This window comes from Tiliqua scincoides, chromosome 13, assembly GCF_035046505.1.
Source record: "Tiliqua scincoides isolate rTilSci1 chromosome 13, rTilSci1.hap2, whole genome shotgun sequence".
NCBI lineage: Eukaryota > Metazoa > Chordata > Lepidosauria > Squamata > Scincidae > Tiliqua > Tiliqua scincoides.
This window is the reverse complement of record NC_089833.1, coordinates 17,965,422-17,985,745: the sequence shown is the minus strand read 5'-3', so window position 1 is coordinate 17,985,745 and position 20,324 is coordinate 17,965,422. Positions and strand designations below refer to the sequence as shown.

General features: G+C 46.0%; 1 protein-coding gene and 1 pseudogene across 1 annotated transcript; both read left to right on the top strand.

Moving 5' to 3' along the window:
- The first annotated feature begins 1,170 nt into the window (after positions 1–1,170).
- Positions 1,171–19,831, top strand: LOC136663916 (radial spoke head 10 homolog B-like). The gene is made up of 20 exons (XM_066640882.1): positions 1,171–1,406; positions 2,799–2,874; positions 3,072–3,140; positions 3,800–3,973; positions 4,297–4,382; positions 6,176–6,296; positions 7,231–7,407; positions 8,610–8,751; positions 10,311–10,429; positions 11,012–11,201; positions 11,988–12,096; positions 12,610–12,689; positions 13,325–13,473; positions 13,991–14,098; positions 14,468–14,644; positions 16,025–16,159; positions 16,727–16,838; positions 17,685–17,819; positions 18,947–19,145; positions 19,595–19,831. The coding sequence occupies exons 1-20, from the start codon at positions 1,171–1,173 to the stop codon at positions 19,806–19,808; spliced, it is 2,808 nt and encodes a 935-aa protein (XP_066496979.1). The 3' UTR covers positions 19,809–19,831.
- Positions 13,490–13,609, top strand: LOC136633781 (5S ribosomal RNA; annotated as a pseudogene).
- Positions 19,832–20,324: the final 493 nt, after the last annotated feature.

Genomic DNA, 20,324 nt, shown 5'->3' with positions numbered 1-20,324 from the left:
GTGCTGCAGCACAAATGTATGTTGAAGCAGGGAGGTGCAATGGTTCTGGGGTTCGACTGAGATCCAGATCCAAATCCCCACTCAGCTATGAGGCCTCCTGGGTGGCCTTTGGCCAATCGCTTTCTCTTAGTCTCATCTACCTCACAGGGTTGTTGTGAGGGCAAAAGGAGCCAAGTGTACCTCCCCCGAGTTCCTTGGAGGAAGGGCAGGACGGAAATGTGAAAAATATTCTGACTGGAGGGAATTCAAAGCCCTCTTGATTTTCGTCTGCCTTCTGAAGAGGTGGAAGCAGGGCTGGCCCAAGCTTGAGGCAGGAAGCCAAATGCTTCCTCCTCTTACCTGTTGATGCGCCTCACGCTTTGTCCCACTTCCTGCACTGGGAAAGGAAGCTGCTCTAGTCCGGCACTCTCTTCAACCCCACAGCACTGCCATGTCCTCATGCTCATTTTACCAATCCAAGGAGTGGTAGGTGGAGTGGATGGGTGGACAGATGTGGCCTCACCCCACCAATTTGCCACCTGAGGCAACTTCCTCAACTGTCTTCATGCATGAGCCAACCCTGCAAAGGAGTTAAATCCCTTTTTCTCTCCATGGTGTTGTCCCAATCTTGACTGCCCTCAGCAGCCGCTGTTTAGAAAATAGATACCAAATTTGGCCCCTTTAAAATAGAAGCCACATCCTGAGACAGAAAGAAATTGGTGCTACGAAGCCGGAAAGAAAACAAGTTTCTGTCTGCTTTGACAAAATCTGGAAGGTTTTCATTTCTGACAGCATCTCACAGGCTACAATCCTATACACATTAGCTGGGAGTGAACCCCACTGAATACAGTGAGACTTGCTTTAGAATGAACTTACACAAGATTGCATGGCTACAGCACACTCCTAGGTGTCTCTACTTGGAAGTGAGCCTCACTGTGTTTAATGGGACTTACTCCCAGATAGCGTGTATAGGATTGCAGCCGCAATTACTTTCTCTACACTGTTCTGTGCATTGAATGTTGAAGAACTTCATATTCTGTTTTGTTGGAAGGAAGGAAGTGCATCAGGTATCGGGCAATTTGTCACCACACTGTATGCTGCTGTTGCTGTTGTTTAGATTAAAAGATGACAGCACTTTTGCAGGGCTAATCTAGAGCTACAGGAAATCCTAATTCTGGCACAACTCCAGAGATGGGAAAAGAAAGGAAGAAAGAGAGCAAAAAAGAGAAGGTCGCGCCTCCACCTGTGCATGAGGCCCCACCTGAGCTTACTTCTTCAGTATCGTACGATCAGACAGCTGCACACCTTGATGAACAGCAGGCAACTGCGGTCGCTTCCCAGGAAGAACAACGGGAGCATGAGGAGGCCCCAGCCCCAGAACCCGTGGAGTACGAGGAGCCTATTCTCACCCAACTGATTGTAGAAAGGTAAGCTCAGAAAGGAAAACCCAGACTTCTTGGGTCAGGCCTGATGCATGCTTGCTACCAAAAGTATTGTTCACACAATCTGTTAATCTGGAACAGGAAGCCTTCATCTTATTTCAGTGGTCATTCAGTCACAGTGGCTGACATACGAGGGGTTAACCGGGGTTAAATGTGTGAGTTAAAAGTCGAAGAAGAACCTCTGATTAGTGAGGAGCTGTTGGCTTCCTTTTCAAGCAATTAAGCTGCAGCACGATCATGATTTGTTGTGGGTTTTGTTTCTTAAGATTTAGATAGGTTTGGGCAGCTTATGGAGTTACTACAAAGAGAAAAAAAGATGGATTCCTGCCTATGAAATCACCTAGGGCAGTGGTTCCTAAAAGTTTTGGCACCAGGACATACTTTTTAAAATGACACTCTTGGGACACACACAAGTTTACCAGCCTTTAAAAAAGAATATCTACAAAGAAATAATATTGATTGATAAGAAGTAATAATAACCAGAAAAAGACCCTCAGACATTTATCTCCCTATATTTATATATTCTTGCTAACTGTAGGAGCTCAGCTCCTTGCAGGGCTATTAACAGCTCTCTTGCAAACTGCAGGAGCTCCGCTGTTTGCAGCGTAGTTAGCAGCTACAGTATCTGATTTTTGAATAGCCTCAGGGCTTGAGGCAATTAGTGATCTGATCTTTCCATCACCCATTGGCGACCCACCAAAAGTCAGGATGTGACCCACCAGTGGTTCTCGACCCATAGTTTGGGAACCATTGATCTAAGGTTAGTCAGTGGTTCCTAAGAAGAGTGCTGAGCGAAATGTGCCTTCTCTTTCTTTTAAACTTTAAGAGTCAGATTTTGGAAGGCAATGCTTACGAGTCTGGGGTGGACTGGAGAGCAAAGGCAGAGAGTGTTCTTGTGCACAGAAGTGAAAAACTGGCTGGTTGCATTGCCTGAGTGAGAAAAGCTGCTGCACAATTTGACATATTGATGGTGATAACGAAGTAAAAATACATAATTCTACTTTCCGCACTTCTCATTTTTGTAAAAATAGCAAACCTTGAAGTCTGCCAGAAAAAGGGGGGTTATTTAGTTTTTATTTATTATTTAATGGGGGGTGCCTGGATAATGATTAACACTAAACCACCTATATCACCTACCTAGCAAATTTTTAGATGATAATTTATAAATATTATACAAGTTTTCAATAAAACACATAACGCTGATTTCTGCACTTCTAACTTTGGGAAACACTGAAATCTGCGAAAGAATAAAAGTGTTTTCACCCACCCCTACATATTAATAATGGTCATTATCCTTGCTCCAAAAGATGCTTACTGATTTATACTGATTTTTTCCCCATCACTAGACCGTTTTCATCCTGTCTGTTTTCTCTGTAGCTATGAAGGAGAAAAAGTCCACGGCTTATATGAAGGGGAAGGAACAGCACATTTTCAAGGAGGCAATGTTTATATGGTGAGTATGTTCAGTGTTGGCACTGTGTGCATTATATCCAGTGATTTTGTCCTGCAAACAACATATGTGAGTAACACCCAAGGCTGCATTTTGTGATACCAGTTGTGACTTAAAACGATTCTTTTGCTTTCAAGGTTTGCAAGAATTTAAACGTTTTCAAGGTGGATGAGCTAATAATGTTGTATTTCATTTTGAAGGGCATTTTTTCAGAAGGTCTCATGCACGGCCAAGGAACTTATATATGGGCTGATGGAATGAAATACGAGGTACAGTGCAACGTTAAATGACGCATCATTGCAGCAGATTAAACTGAAGGCCAAAAAAGCAGGGAACTTCTTGCTCACAAGTGCACATGCCAAAGGCTTTGGGCATATAAGTTGTTTCAAGTTTGTAGCCTGTGTGTGTGTGAGCCACTATATATAAACTGAATGAAACTGAATTTGCTTCCTCTGTAATTTTTTAAAACTGAACTGAAAAATTAATGTCATTTTGCTGGGGAGGGAGTTTATTGAGTATTTCATGACTTTGTTTATCTTTCTGTTATGTGCGAGAAACTGATGAATAAATAAAAAAAAAGGTTGGTTTGTTAGAAATGTGATTGCGGCAGGCTGTAATAATCCGATTTTATAATTAAATTGGTTATTAAAAGAAATAAATCACATTAGCACTTTGTTAAAGGAGATGTATTTACTTAGAAACATTATTTGTTTATCCAGAAGGGAGGTGCGCAAGGTGGCCTATCAAGACCCTCTAGTAGTAAAAATCACAATGAAACCCAAATAATACACCACAATAACCAACCTTCCTTCCAATAGTGAAATTTACTTTCACAAGTTACCTTCCAGGTGTCCTCCCATCAAAAAAAAAAAAAGGCTCCTTCCCGTTCCTTTGGTCCCACCCTTGTTCTGTCTGTCTGCCTCTTCAGGGGAACTTTGTGAAGAATGTGCCAATGAATCAGGGCCGTTACACGTGGCCCGACAACAGTGTTTACGAAGGCGAGGTGAAGAATGGAATTCGGCATGGTTTTGGCATGTTCAAATGCGGCACATATCCTGTTTCATACGTTGGCCATTGGTTTGAAGGCAAGAGACACGGCAAGGTAATATTCCCCTGCCAGAGTCACAGCAGGTGGGCAGGAAGGACGGGACGTTTTCCATTGGGACACTCAGTTTGGAGCACCCCCCAATCCAGGCTCAGTGGGGTCCATCACTGCTCGCCTTTCTGTAGTGGCTAAGACTTTGAAAGTCAGCAGGCTTTGAAAGTTGCTGCGCCTTATAGACCAACTGAGATTCAGTCTCTGCTGTTTTGTACCTGCCTTGGCTGTTAAAACCAGCAACCATATGCTGAGCAGGCAGCGCAAGGACTCTGCGAGATGCCGGTGACCTGATGCATCAAAGTGTTCTTGTGATTTTGGATTTTCAGGGCACCATTTATTACAACAAGGAGGGTTCTTCCTGGTACGAAGGTGACTTTGTATACAACATAAAGAGCGGTTGGGGGATAAGATGGTAAGTTTTGGAACCCCACTTTGTGAGCAGTTTGGAAGGCTGTCCTTTTCCTTGTTGTGACTTCCTGGCAGAGTCGGCCCTTGCACAAGGCTACTGAGATGGTGGCTTTAGGTCACAGATCAGCACAGGATGTCCACCTCCATCTTGCCACTCACCTGTACATCTGCTGCTGCTCCTCTCCCCCCCTCCCCAGGGTTGGAAAAGGAACAATCTGATACAGCAGATCCATGGAGGAGAGGAGTTGGAGGCTACAGCATCTCCATGACCCCCCTCTTTATGTTCCATTCAAGAGAGTGGGTGGAGCAGAGACTGGCACATCTGCCAGGTCAAGGGGAAAGCATTTGGCATGCTGCTTCAAGCACCAGGAAATCTTGGGCCAGCCCTGCTTCCCAGCAACTGATATTCAGTGATGTTTTCACACTTGAAGCTGGAGGTTCCATACGAACCTCTAAGTCTACCTAATTCTGTGGCCTGTGGTTAGCACACATCCATTGGCACAGATCACCGATGGGTCCTTTTCTGCAGTGGCACCCAAATTCTGGAATTTCCTGCCTGGATATGTCAAATCTCCTTCATTCTCAGCTTCTAAAGACTTTTTTTTTTAATTTCTCAAGGCTTTTAATTGACATCAACATTAACTGCAGTCTTAATTATTGTTTTGTCATTATATGTTTTGTTGTACTTGCTTTTATTGAACTTTAAACCCTGTAAGCTGCCTTGTGAGGTTTTGAAATCTTAAAAAGTGAGATATATATAGCCACTGTAGGGGCAGGAGGTCTGGGGGCAGGAGGTCTGGTCTAGAGGACAGAGCCTCCGTCTGCCTGAAGATAACATCCACAAGGTCGCCAGTTCGAGGCCACCGGCACCGTGCGACCTTGGAGCAGCTGACAAGCTGAAGCCCAGCTATTCCATCTGCTCTGAGCGTGGGAGGATGGAGGCCAGACTGTGAAGCCAGATCGGAATGAGACACCTGAATGTAGTGGTTCTTGAAAGAAAGAACCTTCTTTCAATTGTCAAAATCCCTATTTAATAAGGGATTTAAATAAAGCCTGCCTATGTAAACCGCCTTGAATAAAGACCAAGAAAGGCGGTATATAAATACCTGTATTATTTATTATCTAACACTTATATAGCGCCTACATAGCGCTTACATAGCACCTATCTAGTGCCCATCTAACACCTATATAGCACCCATCTAGCACCTATCTAGCGCCTATACAGTGCAGGAGGTCTGGTCTAGAGGGTAGAGCCTCCATTTGCCTGAAGATTAACATCCACAAGGTCGCCAGTTCGAGGCCACCGGCACCGTGCGACCTTGAAGCAGCTGACAAGCTGAAGCCGAGCTATTCCATCTGCTCTGAGCGTGGGAGGATGGAGGCCAGACTGTGAAGCCAGATCGGAATGAGACACCTGAATGTAGTGGTTCTTGAAAGAAAGAACCTTCTTTCAATTGTCAAAATCCCTATTTAATAAGGGATTTAAATAAAGCCTGCCTATGTAAACCGCCGTGAATAAAGTCTTGAATAAAGACCAAGAAAGGCGGTATATAAATATCTGTTGTTGTTGTTGTTGTTGTTGTTGTTGTTGTTATTCACTGTGGCTAATAGCCCTTGATAGATATGCCTTCTGTGCATTTGTGTATTCCCCTTTTAAGGCTATCTAAACTCTTGGCCGCACCATATCCATAGGTTAATAGATGACCTGTTGGGCTTTTTCAAAATCATCTACCTTGGTGGTGATCGTACACACAGGACTGCCTGCAGAATTAGTTTTCTTCTTTGTCTCCTTACTAGTTATAAATCTGGAAACATTTATGAAGGCCAGTGGGAACGGGACATGCGCCACGGAGAAGGACGGATGAGGTGGCTGATATCTAATCAGGAATATACTGGGCAATGGGTGGAAGGCATACAGGTAGAGTTGAATTGCGTGTTGTGTGTCACTTTCAGAGAAGGCGGAATGTGAGATGAACTCAATTTGTTTAAATATTTACATGCTGTGACTCCAACCATTCCTGGTGGCTCACATGTTTCAAACCTTTATGAAACACCCTGGAAAACCTCTGTGAAATGCCAGCGAATGCAGCAATTTTCAACCTTTTTTTAGTCTCACAGAATTTTGGCAAAGTGCTGAGTGAGGTTTGGGGGGAATTCTCAAGGCAACAGGGAGGAAGGCTTCTGAGGATGTTCTTTTTCCGGCTTTGTCCTGTTGGTGGCAATGAGACTCACCCAACTTTGGCCCCAGTTTAGGGGCAGATCAGGGGAAAAGAGGGGAGGCACCAAGACCAGCACCAGAGTTCCCCCACCCCACTGATCAGCACACTCCCTCTGATTATTTTTGCTAATGTTTTTTGTTACCTGTATTGCATTTCTTTGTGTTAAATAATTCAGCAAGCTGCCTTGCTGAGACCACAAAAGGGGAAAGCGAGGATATAATATTTTAATTTGTGAGTAGTAGTCACTGATAGACGTGTCCTCCTTGAATGTCCATCAGTGGCTGGTCACTTCCAACCTCCAGCTCAAAGCACAAAAAGCAAAGTTACAGAAAAGGCTGTGGGAGACGAGTGGGTCAAAAGTGAAGGAAATATCCAGCTCGTTAAGAGTTACTTAAGAGACTAACCTCTTAAGAGAATAACTGAAACCAGGAATGCTCCTTTCCTGGCAGGTCATAAAATATCCTCAGATTTAAAGCAGGGTTAGTAGAAAGTTGCTGGTTGGTAGTTATTTCATCCAAAGGCTGCCTTAAAGCAAAGGTAAAATTAAAACGCAAATCAATACACCTTGATGATGATCACTTAATTGTAATGCACCGAGCATGTCTTCGATGACCGTCACCATTTTCCTTCCAGCACGGGTATGGTACCCACACTTGGTACTTGAAGCGCATACCTGGGTCACAGTATCCCTTGAGGAACGAGTATGTGGGAGACTTTGTCCAAGGAGATCGCCACGGACACGGGAAGTTCTTCTTTGCTAGTGGAGCCATGTATGACGGCGAGTGGGTTTTCAATAAAAAACACGGCATGGTAAGCGTGGGCGGGCCTTGACCTCTCTGTATAGATTATAAGCCCCTTGGGGCAAGGGTCTGTCCACCAGGTACACAGCATTTTTGCACACATCGCTATATAAGCAAACACATTCATACATTATGGCAAATGATATTTCTTTGGTGAAAAACGATATTAATAGTACAGTATTTTTATTTTATTTATACAGGTATTTATATACCGCCTTTCTTTGGTCATCAGATTTCTCCTCTCAGACTTTAATCCAAGGCGGTTTACATAGGCAGGCTGTTCTAAACCCCTGTAGGGATTTTTACCATTGAATAGTTCTAGTCTTTCATAGAACTCCTCATTCCAGCTGGATTCCTTCCCGGTCTGGCCGCTCTCTGGCCCTTCGCCTCCCACGCTCCACTTGACGGCAACTCCTCTCTGCCACTGAGGGTCAGCTCATCAGTATATCAGCGTGTCGTCAGTTCTCGGATACTTCCGGTTGTTTCGAACTGGCAGCCTCAGATCTTCAGGCATACAAGGCGGCAACTCTACCAACTGAGCCAGACCTCCTGCCCAGTACTTGTGTTCAAGCCCAGTACAGTACTAGTACAGTCAGATCCTGGTATCTGTGGGTCTGGCATCCACAGAGTTGACCACTGTGGATGCCAGGGGATATTGGGGTTCAAATATGTGTCCTTAACAAAGGGGGAAAAAGCACCAAAATTGAAATTCCTTCTGTTTTGCGGCCAAATCGTGCCAGAAATGGTGTTATTTGGCCAAAACAGAATAAACCCTGATTTTGGTGCTTTTTTCTTTTTAAAGGCATTTCTATTTGTACCCCAGTACCTGCAGATTCCATATCCATAGGGGGTTCTGGAATGGAACCCCCACAGATATCGGGCTCAGACTTTAGTGCCATGTGCAATTATAATTAAGCCATTTTTGCCCAGCGTTGCATATACGCAACAGGGACCAAATGTGCGCACAAGTGGGCCCGGGAAAAATGGGTTAATCAATGTTACAATGAAATAACCATATGAACGAAAAAGAATGGGAGTCATTCCCCACCCCAGGTGGGAATCTAAACAGGTTCCCGACACTCAGTCCTTCTCTCCCAGCAGCTTGTCACTCTCTCCTATGACCAAGAAAGAGAATCCTGTGGTGGACAATACAGATAGGAGGCTGCCTGTAAACAGACTGTAGTTTAAGACCCTGATGTGCTTTTCCTTCAGGGGAAGCTTGTGTTCAAGAACGGGCGTGTATATGAAGGAGAATTTGTCTATGATCGCATAGCAGAATTTCCAACATTTCACATTGACGCCATGACTATGCAAAACCTGAGCAGCATTTGCACTAAGAGTTCCTTGGTCACTGGTGAGTTGAAGTGCACTTGGAGGAGGTTTGGTGTATGTTAATCTACTGGTGATCCTGGCCCCAGTGCTGCCAGGGCCGTGACCTCAAATTGCCCCCCCCCACTGGTCTTGAACCACTGCCTCCCATCTGGAGGCTTTCAGGGGGCTGAAAACGGCACTTCTGGGAACCCTGGCAAGAACACGGAAGTGCCATTATTAGGCCCTCCAAAGGCCTCCAGGTGGGAGTGAATGGGTGCAACTGGTGGGGGGGCAGCATGGCTGGGGAGTGCTGCCACTCTTCCAGACCACCTGCCCAGGATGACTTTACCCCCTGGACGCCTCCCCCCAGGTATGCCACTGTATTAATCAAGTAGTCAGAGTCAGAACAATGTATATTTACTTGCAATTCACTTGTACCTCTGTCTGGTGGCCGTAGGCAAGAGGTATGTCTATTAACATAGCCATGAATATTATCAAACATTCACAAGGTGATATAACTATAGCCAGCCAAGACCTCCTAGTGTTTGAGAGGGTGCAACAGGTGGTGCTGCTAGGGGGTGTGGGGTGATTGGTATAATACTATCATGTTATATATCATTCGATGTGTGATTTAATGCAAAATGCAATGAAACAAACTGCTTTGAAATACCTCTATTCTATCAAAAGTTATAGCCGCAAACCAGTGGGGGCAAGGCAATGGTGCATGACCGCACCCACCGCACAGGGTGTTGCCCCACCCACTGCATGAGAGGCGGACCATCATGGGGGTGATGTGCTGACCTCCCACACTAGGTGACACAAAGACTAGTGACACCACTGTGTACCATGTGCAAATTTCCACTTTACACAGCATTTTCCCTTGCCAAATACTGCCCCTTTAATCCATCTCTACCTTAGGATGTAGAGTGATGTAGATGTAGAGGATGTAGATGAGGCCTTAGGAGTGGACCTCAACAAGTGGGAAACCCTGGCCTCTGAGCGGCCCGCTTGGAGGCAGGCTGTGCAGCATGGCCTTTCCCAGTTTGAAGAGACACTTGGCCAACAGTCTGAGGCAAAGAGGCAAAGAAGGAAGGCCCACAGCCAGGGAGACAGACCAGGGACAGACTGCACTTGCTCCCGGTGTGGAAGGGATTGTCACTCCCGAATTGGCCTTTTCAGCCACACTAGACGCTGTTCCAGAACCACCATTCAGAGCGCGATACCAGAGTCTTTTGAGACTGAAGGTTTCCAACATCAATCCATCTCTACCTTCACCCACCCAAAGGAAGTAGGGAATAGAGTGGAGGAGAGGAGAGTGGTGGACTAGAGTGCTCACCATTCTCTCCTCCACACTTCTGCTCTGCCCCCTCTTCCTTTATGAACACAGAGAGTGGGAGGGAGAAGCGTTGGATGCAGGTGGGTGGATCCCCTCGGCCTACTACCTGAGGCAACCGCTTCAGTTGGCCTCCTAAGTGGACCAGACCTGCCTATTAAGCCACATGGGCTTCCACTTTGGCCTTTATGATCCCTTCCACCCATTTTCCGTTCTTGTTTTTGCTACCAAAGAATGATTTGGTTTGCTTCCTTTTTTCCATTGCGTAGAGAGCATCAAAGTAGTCGACGGCCCAAGTCCATCTGTGTTGGGATCGAGCATTGAAATAGATATCTCAACCTTGCTGGCTATATTTCCAGAAAAGGACAGAGAAGAAGAAATCAAACAGGTAAATGTCTTGTGCATGGCTGATTTCAGTGTTCCTGCCTGCCAGGTGGGCAGACAGAGATGGGAACCCTCATCTAAACCATCACCTGAGGCAACACCTCACTTGGCCCTGTGGGGGGGCCAGCCCTGGGCTTGAGGGACATGTGCAGTCTGGCACTGGACCAGGTGCGCTGGCAGAGGCTTACTGATCAGTGCAGTGAGGGAGTATATTTGAATTGAGATCTGTGATCCCTGCTGTCTGTTACTAAAACCGGAACAGGAGGCTTGTTTTAGCTCTGACTTTAGACCCAGAAGTTGAAGTAGGCTCTGAAATGCAACAGGCAATGGACACTGCTCTACTGGACAGGCAAGAACAGAAAGCTGGGATCCTGGTATTTATACCAGGTGCGGCTAGTCCAGAGGTTTCTTGCTGTGGCCAATCACAGGAGCCAATGTTGCACAGCGCCGTTCTCTTCTGTGCTTGTGAGTGCGCCCGGGGCCTGGCATTTCATTAAACCCCCCTGCTAAGTGTGTTTCAAGCCCCACAGTTCCTCTGCTCAGCTGCTGGTGGAAAACGTAAATCTCATTCAATGTTCTTCTCCAGACAGAGTTTGCAGTCCTTAGACACATCTCAGAACTCAGGAGAATCTACACCTTTTACAGCAGCCTGGGATATGACCGCTCCCTGGACAACACCTTCCTGATGACAAAGCTCCAGTTCTGGCGATTCTTGAAGGACTGTCAGTTCCACTATTGCAACCTGACCCTCGCCGACATGGATCGGATCCTGAACGGTTGGCATCCCTGACCGGCAGCCGGGAAAGCCCTAGCTGGGATCGGTCTGGAGTCTCTAGGGCAGCTTTAGTTAGGGCAAGGTTTGGGGATGATTCTTCCAGGGCTGGCGTTGCTCACAACTTGACAAAATTACCGCATGATAAATGGCAGAAACGGCACATGAAATATCCCCAACATGTCACGTCTGCAACATGTTTGAAGAGGGTTACAACATTCAGCTTGGTCTTTCCACAGTGTGTGTGTGCGTGTGAAAGTGCTCCTCTTAAAAGAGTATTCAGGGATAGGCTACCTCTAAAAACCAGCGCTTGCTTATAGCCATCATGACTTGTAACCTGTGATGGAGTTTTCCCGCCATCAATTTGTCCCATCCCCTTTTTAATGGTATCTAGGCCAGATGCCATCACCACATCCTCTGGCAAGGAGTTCCGCAGATTAATTACAACCTGTTGTTACTTGTAAAGAGTGCTTTGCTGCCTCCCTCCCTCCAGTGTGCGATTGTATATTTGTAAATAAAGCCAAAGCTGCAAAGGCACCAGAAGCCTCCAGCACTCTCAAAAGGAAGCCTGAATCTGATTAGGTACCTGAAGCGTCTCACCGTACAGGGAGTGTGCCCAAGACAAACCTGGACTCAATCCTGGCACCTTCCTTTGAAAAGTCTGAACCATCTGGCAAGTGATGCGATTTGCCAGGGTTAACCGACAGATGAAATGGTAGGGATGATTGCATCTCTTCTAACCATGCCATATTCCTTGTTTGTTCCGTTTGCCTCCTCTTTTTCACTGCAGACAAGTCATTACTCGAAGAGATTCATTCTCCCTACGAGACATTGCTCCTCCGGATGTTTCTGACTTACCTTATTTATTTGTCATTCCACATCTACCACAAGGAGTTTGGGTGAGCAGGGCGTGTCCAGCCAACAAGCTGATGTACTGCTGCATAGCTAAGGATGTTAGCTGCGGGCTGGGAAGTCCTCAGTTTGAGTCTCATCTTGGAAGCAAACTTATTGGACAGCCTGGCACAAGCTGCTGTGCCTTTGGCTTCAGGCTCCTATCGGCAAAACGCGTATCATAAACAACTGGATGTTGGCTTTAGGCAATTCTTCCCTTTGGCATCAGCTTCCTTAGCAAGAGAAAGAGCAACCAGCAGGCCCTGAGCCTGGAAAAAAAACTTGGCCTGGAAACGATGATCCACCCCACTTTAGAGACTAGAGGTGGCATTGCAAGCAGCAAGCCTGGGGCAGGATGGCTGGTCTTCACCTGGTCAGGCAGGTGTGTGCTCAACATCACACCCTGTTGCTCATAATGACGGGCAATGTGCCAGCTTGTTAGGTCAATGCAGACAATATCCCCCCCCCCCCCGGACCAGTATGTGAGTTTCTCTGACACTGTGATGCTATCTTCCCTCCAGCGATCGAAGTCCCCGCCTATTCAAGTGCTTCTCCAAACTGATGACTGAGAAAATCCTCCCCAATGCCTGTCATACAAAAGGTAGGTTGCAGCCACACTGGCTCCATTCTCTGGAGTTGCCACCCTGCTGGTCAGTCGCTTGTTCTGGAGCAACCAAGGGGCATTGCTGCCAACTGTTGTGTTCCAGTAGGCCTGGCCCAAGCCCTCTAAGACCACAGTCTAGTACTGCCCTCCCTTGTTACGGCTTGCAATGCACGCCGTGCACATTTCCATGCCCTGGTCCCCGGTATCCCCCGATCACCCCTGCCAATCCCAAGGTGCACCCAGTCTCCCTTAAGGTCCCTGGATTGCTCCCATCCCACTTATCACCACCAACACCTCCACTTCCTTCTCCTCTTGGCTCACTGCCGCCCTTTAAAATGGCAGGAAGAATAGGAAGGGGGAGAAAAGTGGAGGTTGGGTGTGTAGATTACCACTTGTCTTTCCCTCCGCCCCTCCCTTTTTGAAAGGGTGGCAGACAGCAGTGGCTATGGATACATGGCAACCTGCTAGAAGCACTGGTCAGCCATTCTCCCCAACGGGTTGCCATGGTCCCATGTTTCTACTGGTGGCCATTATAGTGGAGAAGTACCGTCTCAAAAACCTCCTGTGCTTCCCCAGATTTCTTACACAAAGATCCAACTCTTAGCCTCGGATTTTCCTACTCATCTCTACAGGCATCTTGTTTTCTGATCGCCATCAAACTGTCTATGCAATCAATTACATCGACAAGTGCTGGGAAATATACAAGGTATTTTGTCGACCGAATGCTGTGGCTCCTTATGAACCTACCATGAAAATGAGACACTTCCTTTGGATTCTGAAGGTATGAATTTCCATGAGCTGAGGGCAACTGTTACCCTGCGCATGCCTGATCTCGTCTGATCTCGGAAGCTAAGCAGGGTCAGGCCTGGTTAGTACTTGGATGGGAGACTGCCTGGGAATACCGGGTGCTGTAGGCTTATACCATGATCTCGGAAGATAAGCAGGGTCAGGCCTGGTTAGTACTTGGATGGGAGACCGCCTGGGAATACCGGGTGCTGTAGGCTTATTCCATAGTCTTTCGGGACTGAAGGTTGCCAGCCAACCAGGTTGGCCACATGCTCATTTGTGGGTATTTGCCCTGGCTGAAAACTTGCATTACACTTTTTCTGCAAGGAGGGATAGATGCTACACATGCACTCCAGCTGGTGCCTATTTGGGGAATCTGGGACAGACAATTCTGCTTGTGAAGAATAAAAGTGACATATAAATAAATAAATTTAAACTAACCACTTACACGCACTTTTAAAAAAACATCTCCAGTTATAGATAGATGGGAACCGTTTGTTTTGAATCTCTAGGATTTAAGACTGATCAGCAAACAATTAACTGCTACCAAAATTGTGGATATACTGGCGAAAGACAGCCCTTGCGTTCGGAATGGAGACGACACCATCTTGGAGTATGAGGTACGTCTTTAGGAAAAATGCAGGAAAAAGGGGAGGGGGTGTGAACTTGCACCTTAGCGAAATAGTGAGCGTGGCTCAGAAATGAGTTGGGACTTCAGTTAGACAACTTGCACAGAAATGGTTCCAGGCATGCAGATGAAGAATTCCTCTGCATTCCTCTGTTAATGGGTATTAATTGTTGCTTGCGACTGTCATTGGAGCAGAACTTGAAAGTTCTTTGCAAAACTTTTTTGCTCAGAAGTCGTGGAGAAGGGAGCAAAGGGTTTCAGGAGAACGCCCCTATTATGCCAAAAGGTTTTTAAGGTAGTATCCCATATTGAGCTTCTGAGATGAACATTTTCTCTCTTAAAACTTTCTTTTTCCCTCCAGCTTGTTTTCCTCGAATTTTTTGATGCTCTCCTGGATTGTGCCCTGCTGTATGTCACCGATGATATGCTAAAGCAGCAAGTGGAACGGACGTGTCCGTCAGAAAGTTCCTACAGGACCGATGACTATCAAGACGGGACCAGGCTGACATCTCGACATCCAGACTTGTCCTCTGGTCAGGTCAGTTACGTCCCTGTCATGAGTCGTGTTAGAGGAACAGAGTTGTGTAAAATTTGTTCCTCGCTGTTGCTGTAAGTGAGAAATTGGATTCTGCCTTCACAAAGGTCCTCGCCAAGGGAGCTGTTTAGGGTGGCAGGCCTATCTTTTAAAACGTGGGTCTGTCCCAAGAGTATAAGGTGAGACGTTTTAAGGGCAAATGCAAGCGAGGAGCATTGGAACCATCCCCTCCTCAAGGGAATCACCCAAGGCCTTCTGGATTCTGAGATTATGCAACAAATGCCGTCTCATTCTACCCATTGGTTTACCAGCCACCTCCGAAGTTCCTCCTCCTCCTGCTCTTTGCATTCATGAAGGAAGAGGAGGATTGGAGAAGAGGCAGTGTGGAGGGGAGGCAAGTGGTGGGCTTTATAACATCTAGCCTCTAGAATGGATGAGGTGTGCAGAGGGAGGTGGACACCACTCCCAGTCCAATGGGTAAGGTGACCACATCCATTTGCCTTGCTGATGGTTTCTGTCTGGACTTCCAATGTGTTTGTGTTTGTATGGACTTCCAATGTGTTTGGACTTCCAATGTGCGGCGGCCCGTGTGGTCACCGGAGCCAGGCGGTTTGACTCTGTCAGCCCGCTTCTCCGGGGGCTACATTGGCTGCCCATTCGTTTCCGGGCCCAATTCAAGGTGCTGGTTTTGACCTTTAAAGCCCTATACTGCTCTGGGCCAGGTTATCTTAGAGATCGCCTACTCCCATACAATCTGGCTCGTCCTCTCAGGTCATCAGAGAAGGCCTTTTTACAAGTGCCGCCGCCTAAGGAGGTACGTGGGGCGGCGGCAAGAAATAGGGCCTTCTCAGTAGTGGCACCAATGTTGTGGAACTCCCTTCCCCTTGACTTGAGAATGGCTCCCTCCCTCGAGACCTTTCAGCGAGGCCTGAAGACCTTGTTGTTTAACCAAGCCTTCTGACGTTATGGCCTTTTTAACATCTTTTATGAATCTTTTAATTGCTTTTTTACAGGCCCGATTCCTCTAAGAACTGCTGTTTTATGCTCTTTTATTCTGACTTTTTTCTGACTACTGTTTTTATGGGTTCTGCTAATGTGTTTTTTAATATGTTTTTATCTGTTTGTGAAATTATGTTTTAATCTGTTTTATATGTTAGCCGCCCTGGGTCCCTTTTTGGGAGAAGGGCGGGATAAAAATAAAGTTTTTACTATTATTATTATTATTATTATTATTATTATTATTATTATTATTATTATTATTATTATTATTATTGTGTGTTGGAAGGCATGGGAGCTCCAAGATGCTTTCCGTCTAAATATATTTGATTCATTTTCCCCCTCATGCTACCTGAAAACCAACCTGACTCTTCCTCTTCTCAGCAGTCCGTCCCTACCAGGAGTACGAGCAGCGCTGCTGAAACAAGCAACGAAACCACCGATTCCAGCACCACCCAGCACGTCAGCGCCAAGTCTTCCCCAAGCAAAATTGTGCATTTTGTTGACGGGAAGAAGGCAAAGGTCAGTGGATGGTTGGCTGTCATGGCAACATTCTCTTTCCTCAGGAAAACCCAGTGGACATTTGAAATGTCAAAAGAAGTACTTGGCATGCTCCGAGTGGGTTCCTCGCCCTTTGAGACGAAAGGGCCTTCTTACTGGTTGCTCCCTCAGGCTCTGAGAGTCTCCCCTGGGAAGTCTGCCTGTCTTCTCAGTTGCAAACTTACTTTACCAAATGGGAAGTCTCTTCATTTTTCCGTCTCTCTCTCTCCCCTTATCACTTACTTACCTAGGTGAACTTGCATATCTATACAATATTTACATCCCATTTTTCTCCTCAAGAGGTGCTCAAGGAGGTTAATGGTATTTTTTTCTACATATTCCTTGAAATATTTAGATGCATTACAAAAGCATCCTGAACCATTCGCTGTTAACTCTTTTGGTGAATCGGACATGCTGGTGAGAGTGTTGTCTTCGAGCCTGTTTGTGACATGGAATTCCCTGTTTGTAAAAATCCTCTTGTCTTGCTCCTTGTTGCAGTGCAAAATGTAAAAGCAACCCCATGACCTTGCCTGCCCCCGATTCCTACAGCTATGCATTTCATTTTCACAGAAGGGAAAAGGCAAGGGCGGTGGGAAAGAGGACAAAGCGTCTCGATCGAGTTCAAAAGCTTCCAGTAAAGGCAAAGAGTCCCCAACTCAGGGTGAGCACCGACTATTCCAGCCGCTGCAGCCACGCCCATCTCAGTTTGTAGGGCCCGGCAGCCATCTTCGGTGTGTCTCCCATCCTGGGGCCAAGAACAAAATTAACGTTCTCATGTGATCATTTTCTGACAACGTGTTGGTGTAACCAGGGGCAGCGCAGGTTTTGTGGCTTCTCATAGTGCCACTCCTGGCAGGTTTACTGGGCAGTGGGGACAATGGGAGCCCCTCAGCTTTAGTGCCACCATGGCACCAATTTAATTCTCCAAGAGGCCTGGCCCCTTGAGGTTGTGGGGCATCACTATGTTGGGTAGGAAATCTAGATATCTAGGAAAATTAAAATGGTGCTACTCCAGTTATGGTGGCATCCAGCAACAGCAACTGGAGCCCTCCAGCAAACTGTTTCTGTAGACAAGTGGACTATAAATTCTTGGAAATTTGTTTTTAAATGCTGAGAAGCATTTAAAACAATCTAAACTGGCCTAGTGTACAAATCTATAGTGCAGAGATTATTCTGCCAGCATACCTCCAGCAAAACTCAGACTGTACGTACCCATCACGGCTTGTAACCTGTGACGGGCTTTTCCTCCATCAATCTGTCCAATCCCCTTTTAAAGATATCTAGGGCAGATGCCATCATCAAATCTTGTGGCAAGGAGTTCCACAGGTTAATCACACGCTGGCTAAAGAAATATTTTTCAGCAATGCTGTTGCTGCCCAGAATGGCTCTGATGATCGAGAGGGAGGGGCCACTTGGTGTTTTGTGGCACCTGCAAGATGTACCACTCCTTGGCCCCCTATAGCAATGCTACTGTTCATCTGTGCTGCTTTTCCACCCACCCCTTCAGGGGCAACTCTGAATGTCACCTTCACCCCTGTCGTGACACTGGTGAATGACAAGGAGGAGACATTAACTCAGACGCTGTCAAGCTTGGAAGCAGAAACAGAAACGGCCGTCACCACCCCTATGAAACAGTTAGCAGGTACGAGCACAAGCAGGTTGTCTCAGCTGACAGGCAGGAATAGTCCCTGGTTTATCAACCTTAGCAGTGCAATCCTAGGTATGTCTACTCAGAAGTAACTCCTATTGAATTCAGTGGGACTTAATCCCAAATAAGTATGCATAGGATTGCAGTCTTGGAGCCTAACCCTATGTACAACTACTAAGAAGTCCCATTGTAGTCAATGGGGCTTACTCCTGTTGTGTTCAGTTTCCTTATAGGTGTTAAATGAATAAAGAACTCTTACACACACATGATATAGCTCCAGTTATTACTTCCCCAAATCCCACTAGATCAGTGTAATAAAAGATAAACGGTGGGGGTTTGTGGGTTGGAAGTGATATCCTGAGCTGTTGAGTTCTGTTTGTAAATCACTAGAAGGCCACTGTCACAAGAGGGCAGTAGAACATCAAATGTGTTACAACTTGAAAGGAAAAAATAAATGTTAATGGTTGCATCCATACCAGTAGTTTAGCCTGGAACGGTCGCCCTCTTGGATCACTCACCTTGTACCAAGCCAGGCCAGGCCAGGCCAGAATCTGTTGCTAGCCTGCTGAATTCCCGTGTCTTGTGCATGGTGCTTCTGTTGTTGATTTCTCAGCCCTGATTTGCAGTGGTTTTAAGAGGCAGAACCTGCAAATGGGGAACTAACTGATATTGGAAGGCACTTTTGTGAACTGGGAACTGACTTCCAAGTAAACTTCAGAGAAGGTGTCTGTCACTGCCACTTTGGGAAGGGATAAAACACTGATGGATAAAAACAACACTATTTTAAGTGTTGCTGGATAAAAATAACACTATTCAATATTGCAATACAAATTGACTTGTTCCCTAAGGTCTTCTAGAGAGGCTGTCTAACCAATGGCAGAAAAGCCAACATGTTTCCTTATTTTTTGCAATTTTTGTAAAAAATTTTTGTAAAATTTTTGTAAAAAATTATTTTTGTCTACCCTATCAAATAACTTCTTCACAGTGACGCGTAGTTAAATCCATCCCACTGAAAGCACCACTGTGGCACGGCTGACTGGGTCAGCGGACTTGCAGTCTAAAGCCATCGAAATCGGTGACATCGTATGTAGGATTGCAATGAATAAGGTGTCCTTTTACAGATAAACTTGAAGCCGCCAAAAATGAACAGAAGGATAAATTTGGTATGTGGATGAGCCGGATCTACATCTTTTTAGTCAACAAATTCTTTGAGAGCTACAAACACTTGGAGGTAGTGAAGGAAACCATTTTAGACAACAGGGTCCGGGAAGCTGAGCTGGTTGTGTTGAGGAGAATCCAAGAGGAGGAGGAAGAAGCAAAGTGAGTCTATGTGGCTAATTTTTTTTAACCCCCTGTGTATGGTAGTAACCCAGCAGTCGCATAGAAAGCTGCCTGATACAGAGTCAAGTCTTGATCCATCTAGCTCAGAACTGTCACCTCTTTAGGTGGCGGTGCAGATCCAAGTAGCACCAACAGGGCTGCTGCAGTGTTACCCAGGGTAGGGAACTGCACTCCCCTTGCCCTGGGCTGAGCCGCATTTGACCCCAACCCTGTGCTGGATAGGGGGCAGGCCAGCTGGCCTCTGTTCCAGTGCAGGTTAGTATTGGGCTGTCAGTGATATTGCAGTTCTGCGCTTCATACTGTGAAGCACAATGTCCCTTTTTAATGATGGTAGCTTCTAAGTGAATATGCACTTGGACTGTTTAGACAAACTGATTCTAAGAGCGGTAAGAAGAATCTCTGTCTTCCCACCCCTTCTCTGACCACAGGCTGCAAGCAATGAGGGAGGCAGAAGAGGTGAGAAAGCAGGAAGAAGCCGCAGCTGAAAAAGCAGCGCTGGAGCTGGAGGAGAGTTTGAATCGGGAGCTGGAGGAGGGGCCTGTCCCGCTCCAATCTCCACCAAAGGAGGAATCTCCCATTTCGCCACAGCCACCCCCCAGCAGCAAAACCACCACAGGAGGAAAGAAGAAGAAAAAGGCATAATGGAGTGGTCTGGGCACGTGGCCTCCCAAACTGAAGTACACGTGCTTTGAATTACATTAGTAATAAGTTATTTCTACAAAAAGGATTAAATTTCTGGGGGGAAGAATACATAGGCCCATCCCTGAAGGCTTCCCAGAGATAGCTAGAGCAACCCAAAAGAAATTAACATCCTCAACCAAAAGAGGGTTCCTGTCCTTTTAGACTAGTTTGGAGGTGAAAGGGGTAGGGGGCAACACCACCCATGTCAAAACCTACATTTTTTAAAAACCTTGTCTGTACATTGATTTTCTTCTACCATTTTGTAACAATGATGAATTGAACTTCAAGTCCAATCCAGTATGTGTGTGATGCTTTATGTAAAAACCTATAGAGCTAGTTTATGCTTAGGATATATTCAAATAAAGATTTACTGCTTAAAGGATCCTATATCCAAAGTTGTACTATTCTATGTGGCGATATCCTGAGAATCTAAATTTTTGATCTCCACGGTTCCAGACAAACATTTTCAAACTCTGA

Excerpts from the sequence above, each read along its gene's own strand:
- LOC136663916 (XM_066640882.1), top strand. The coding sequence starts at position 1,171 with ATGGGAAAAGAAAGGAAGAAAGAGAGCAAAAAAGAGAAGGTCGCGCCT. Across the intron at positions 12,097-12,609 it reads ATCTACCACAAGGAGTTTGG|CGATCGAAGTCCCCGCCTAT; the intron begins GTGAGCAGGGCG and ends TCTTCCCTCCAG. Across the intron at positions 13,474-13,990 it reads ACTTCCTTTGGATTCTGAAG|GATTTAAGACTGATCAGCAA; the intron begins GTATGAATTTCC and ends TTGAATCTCTAG.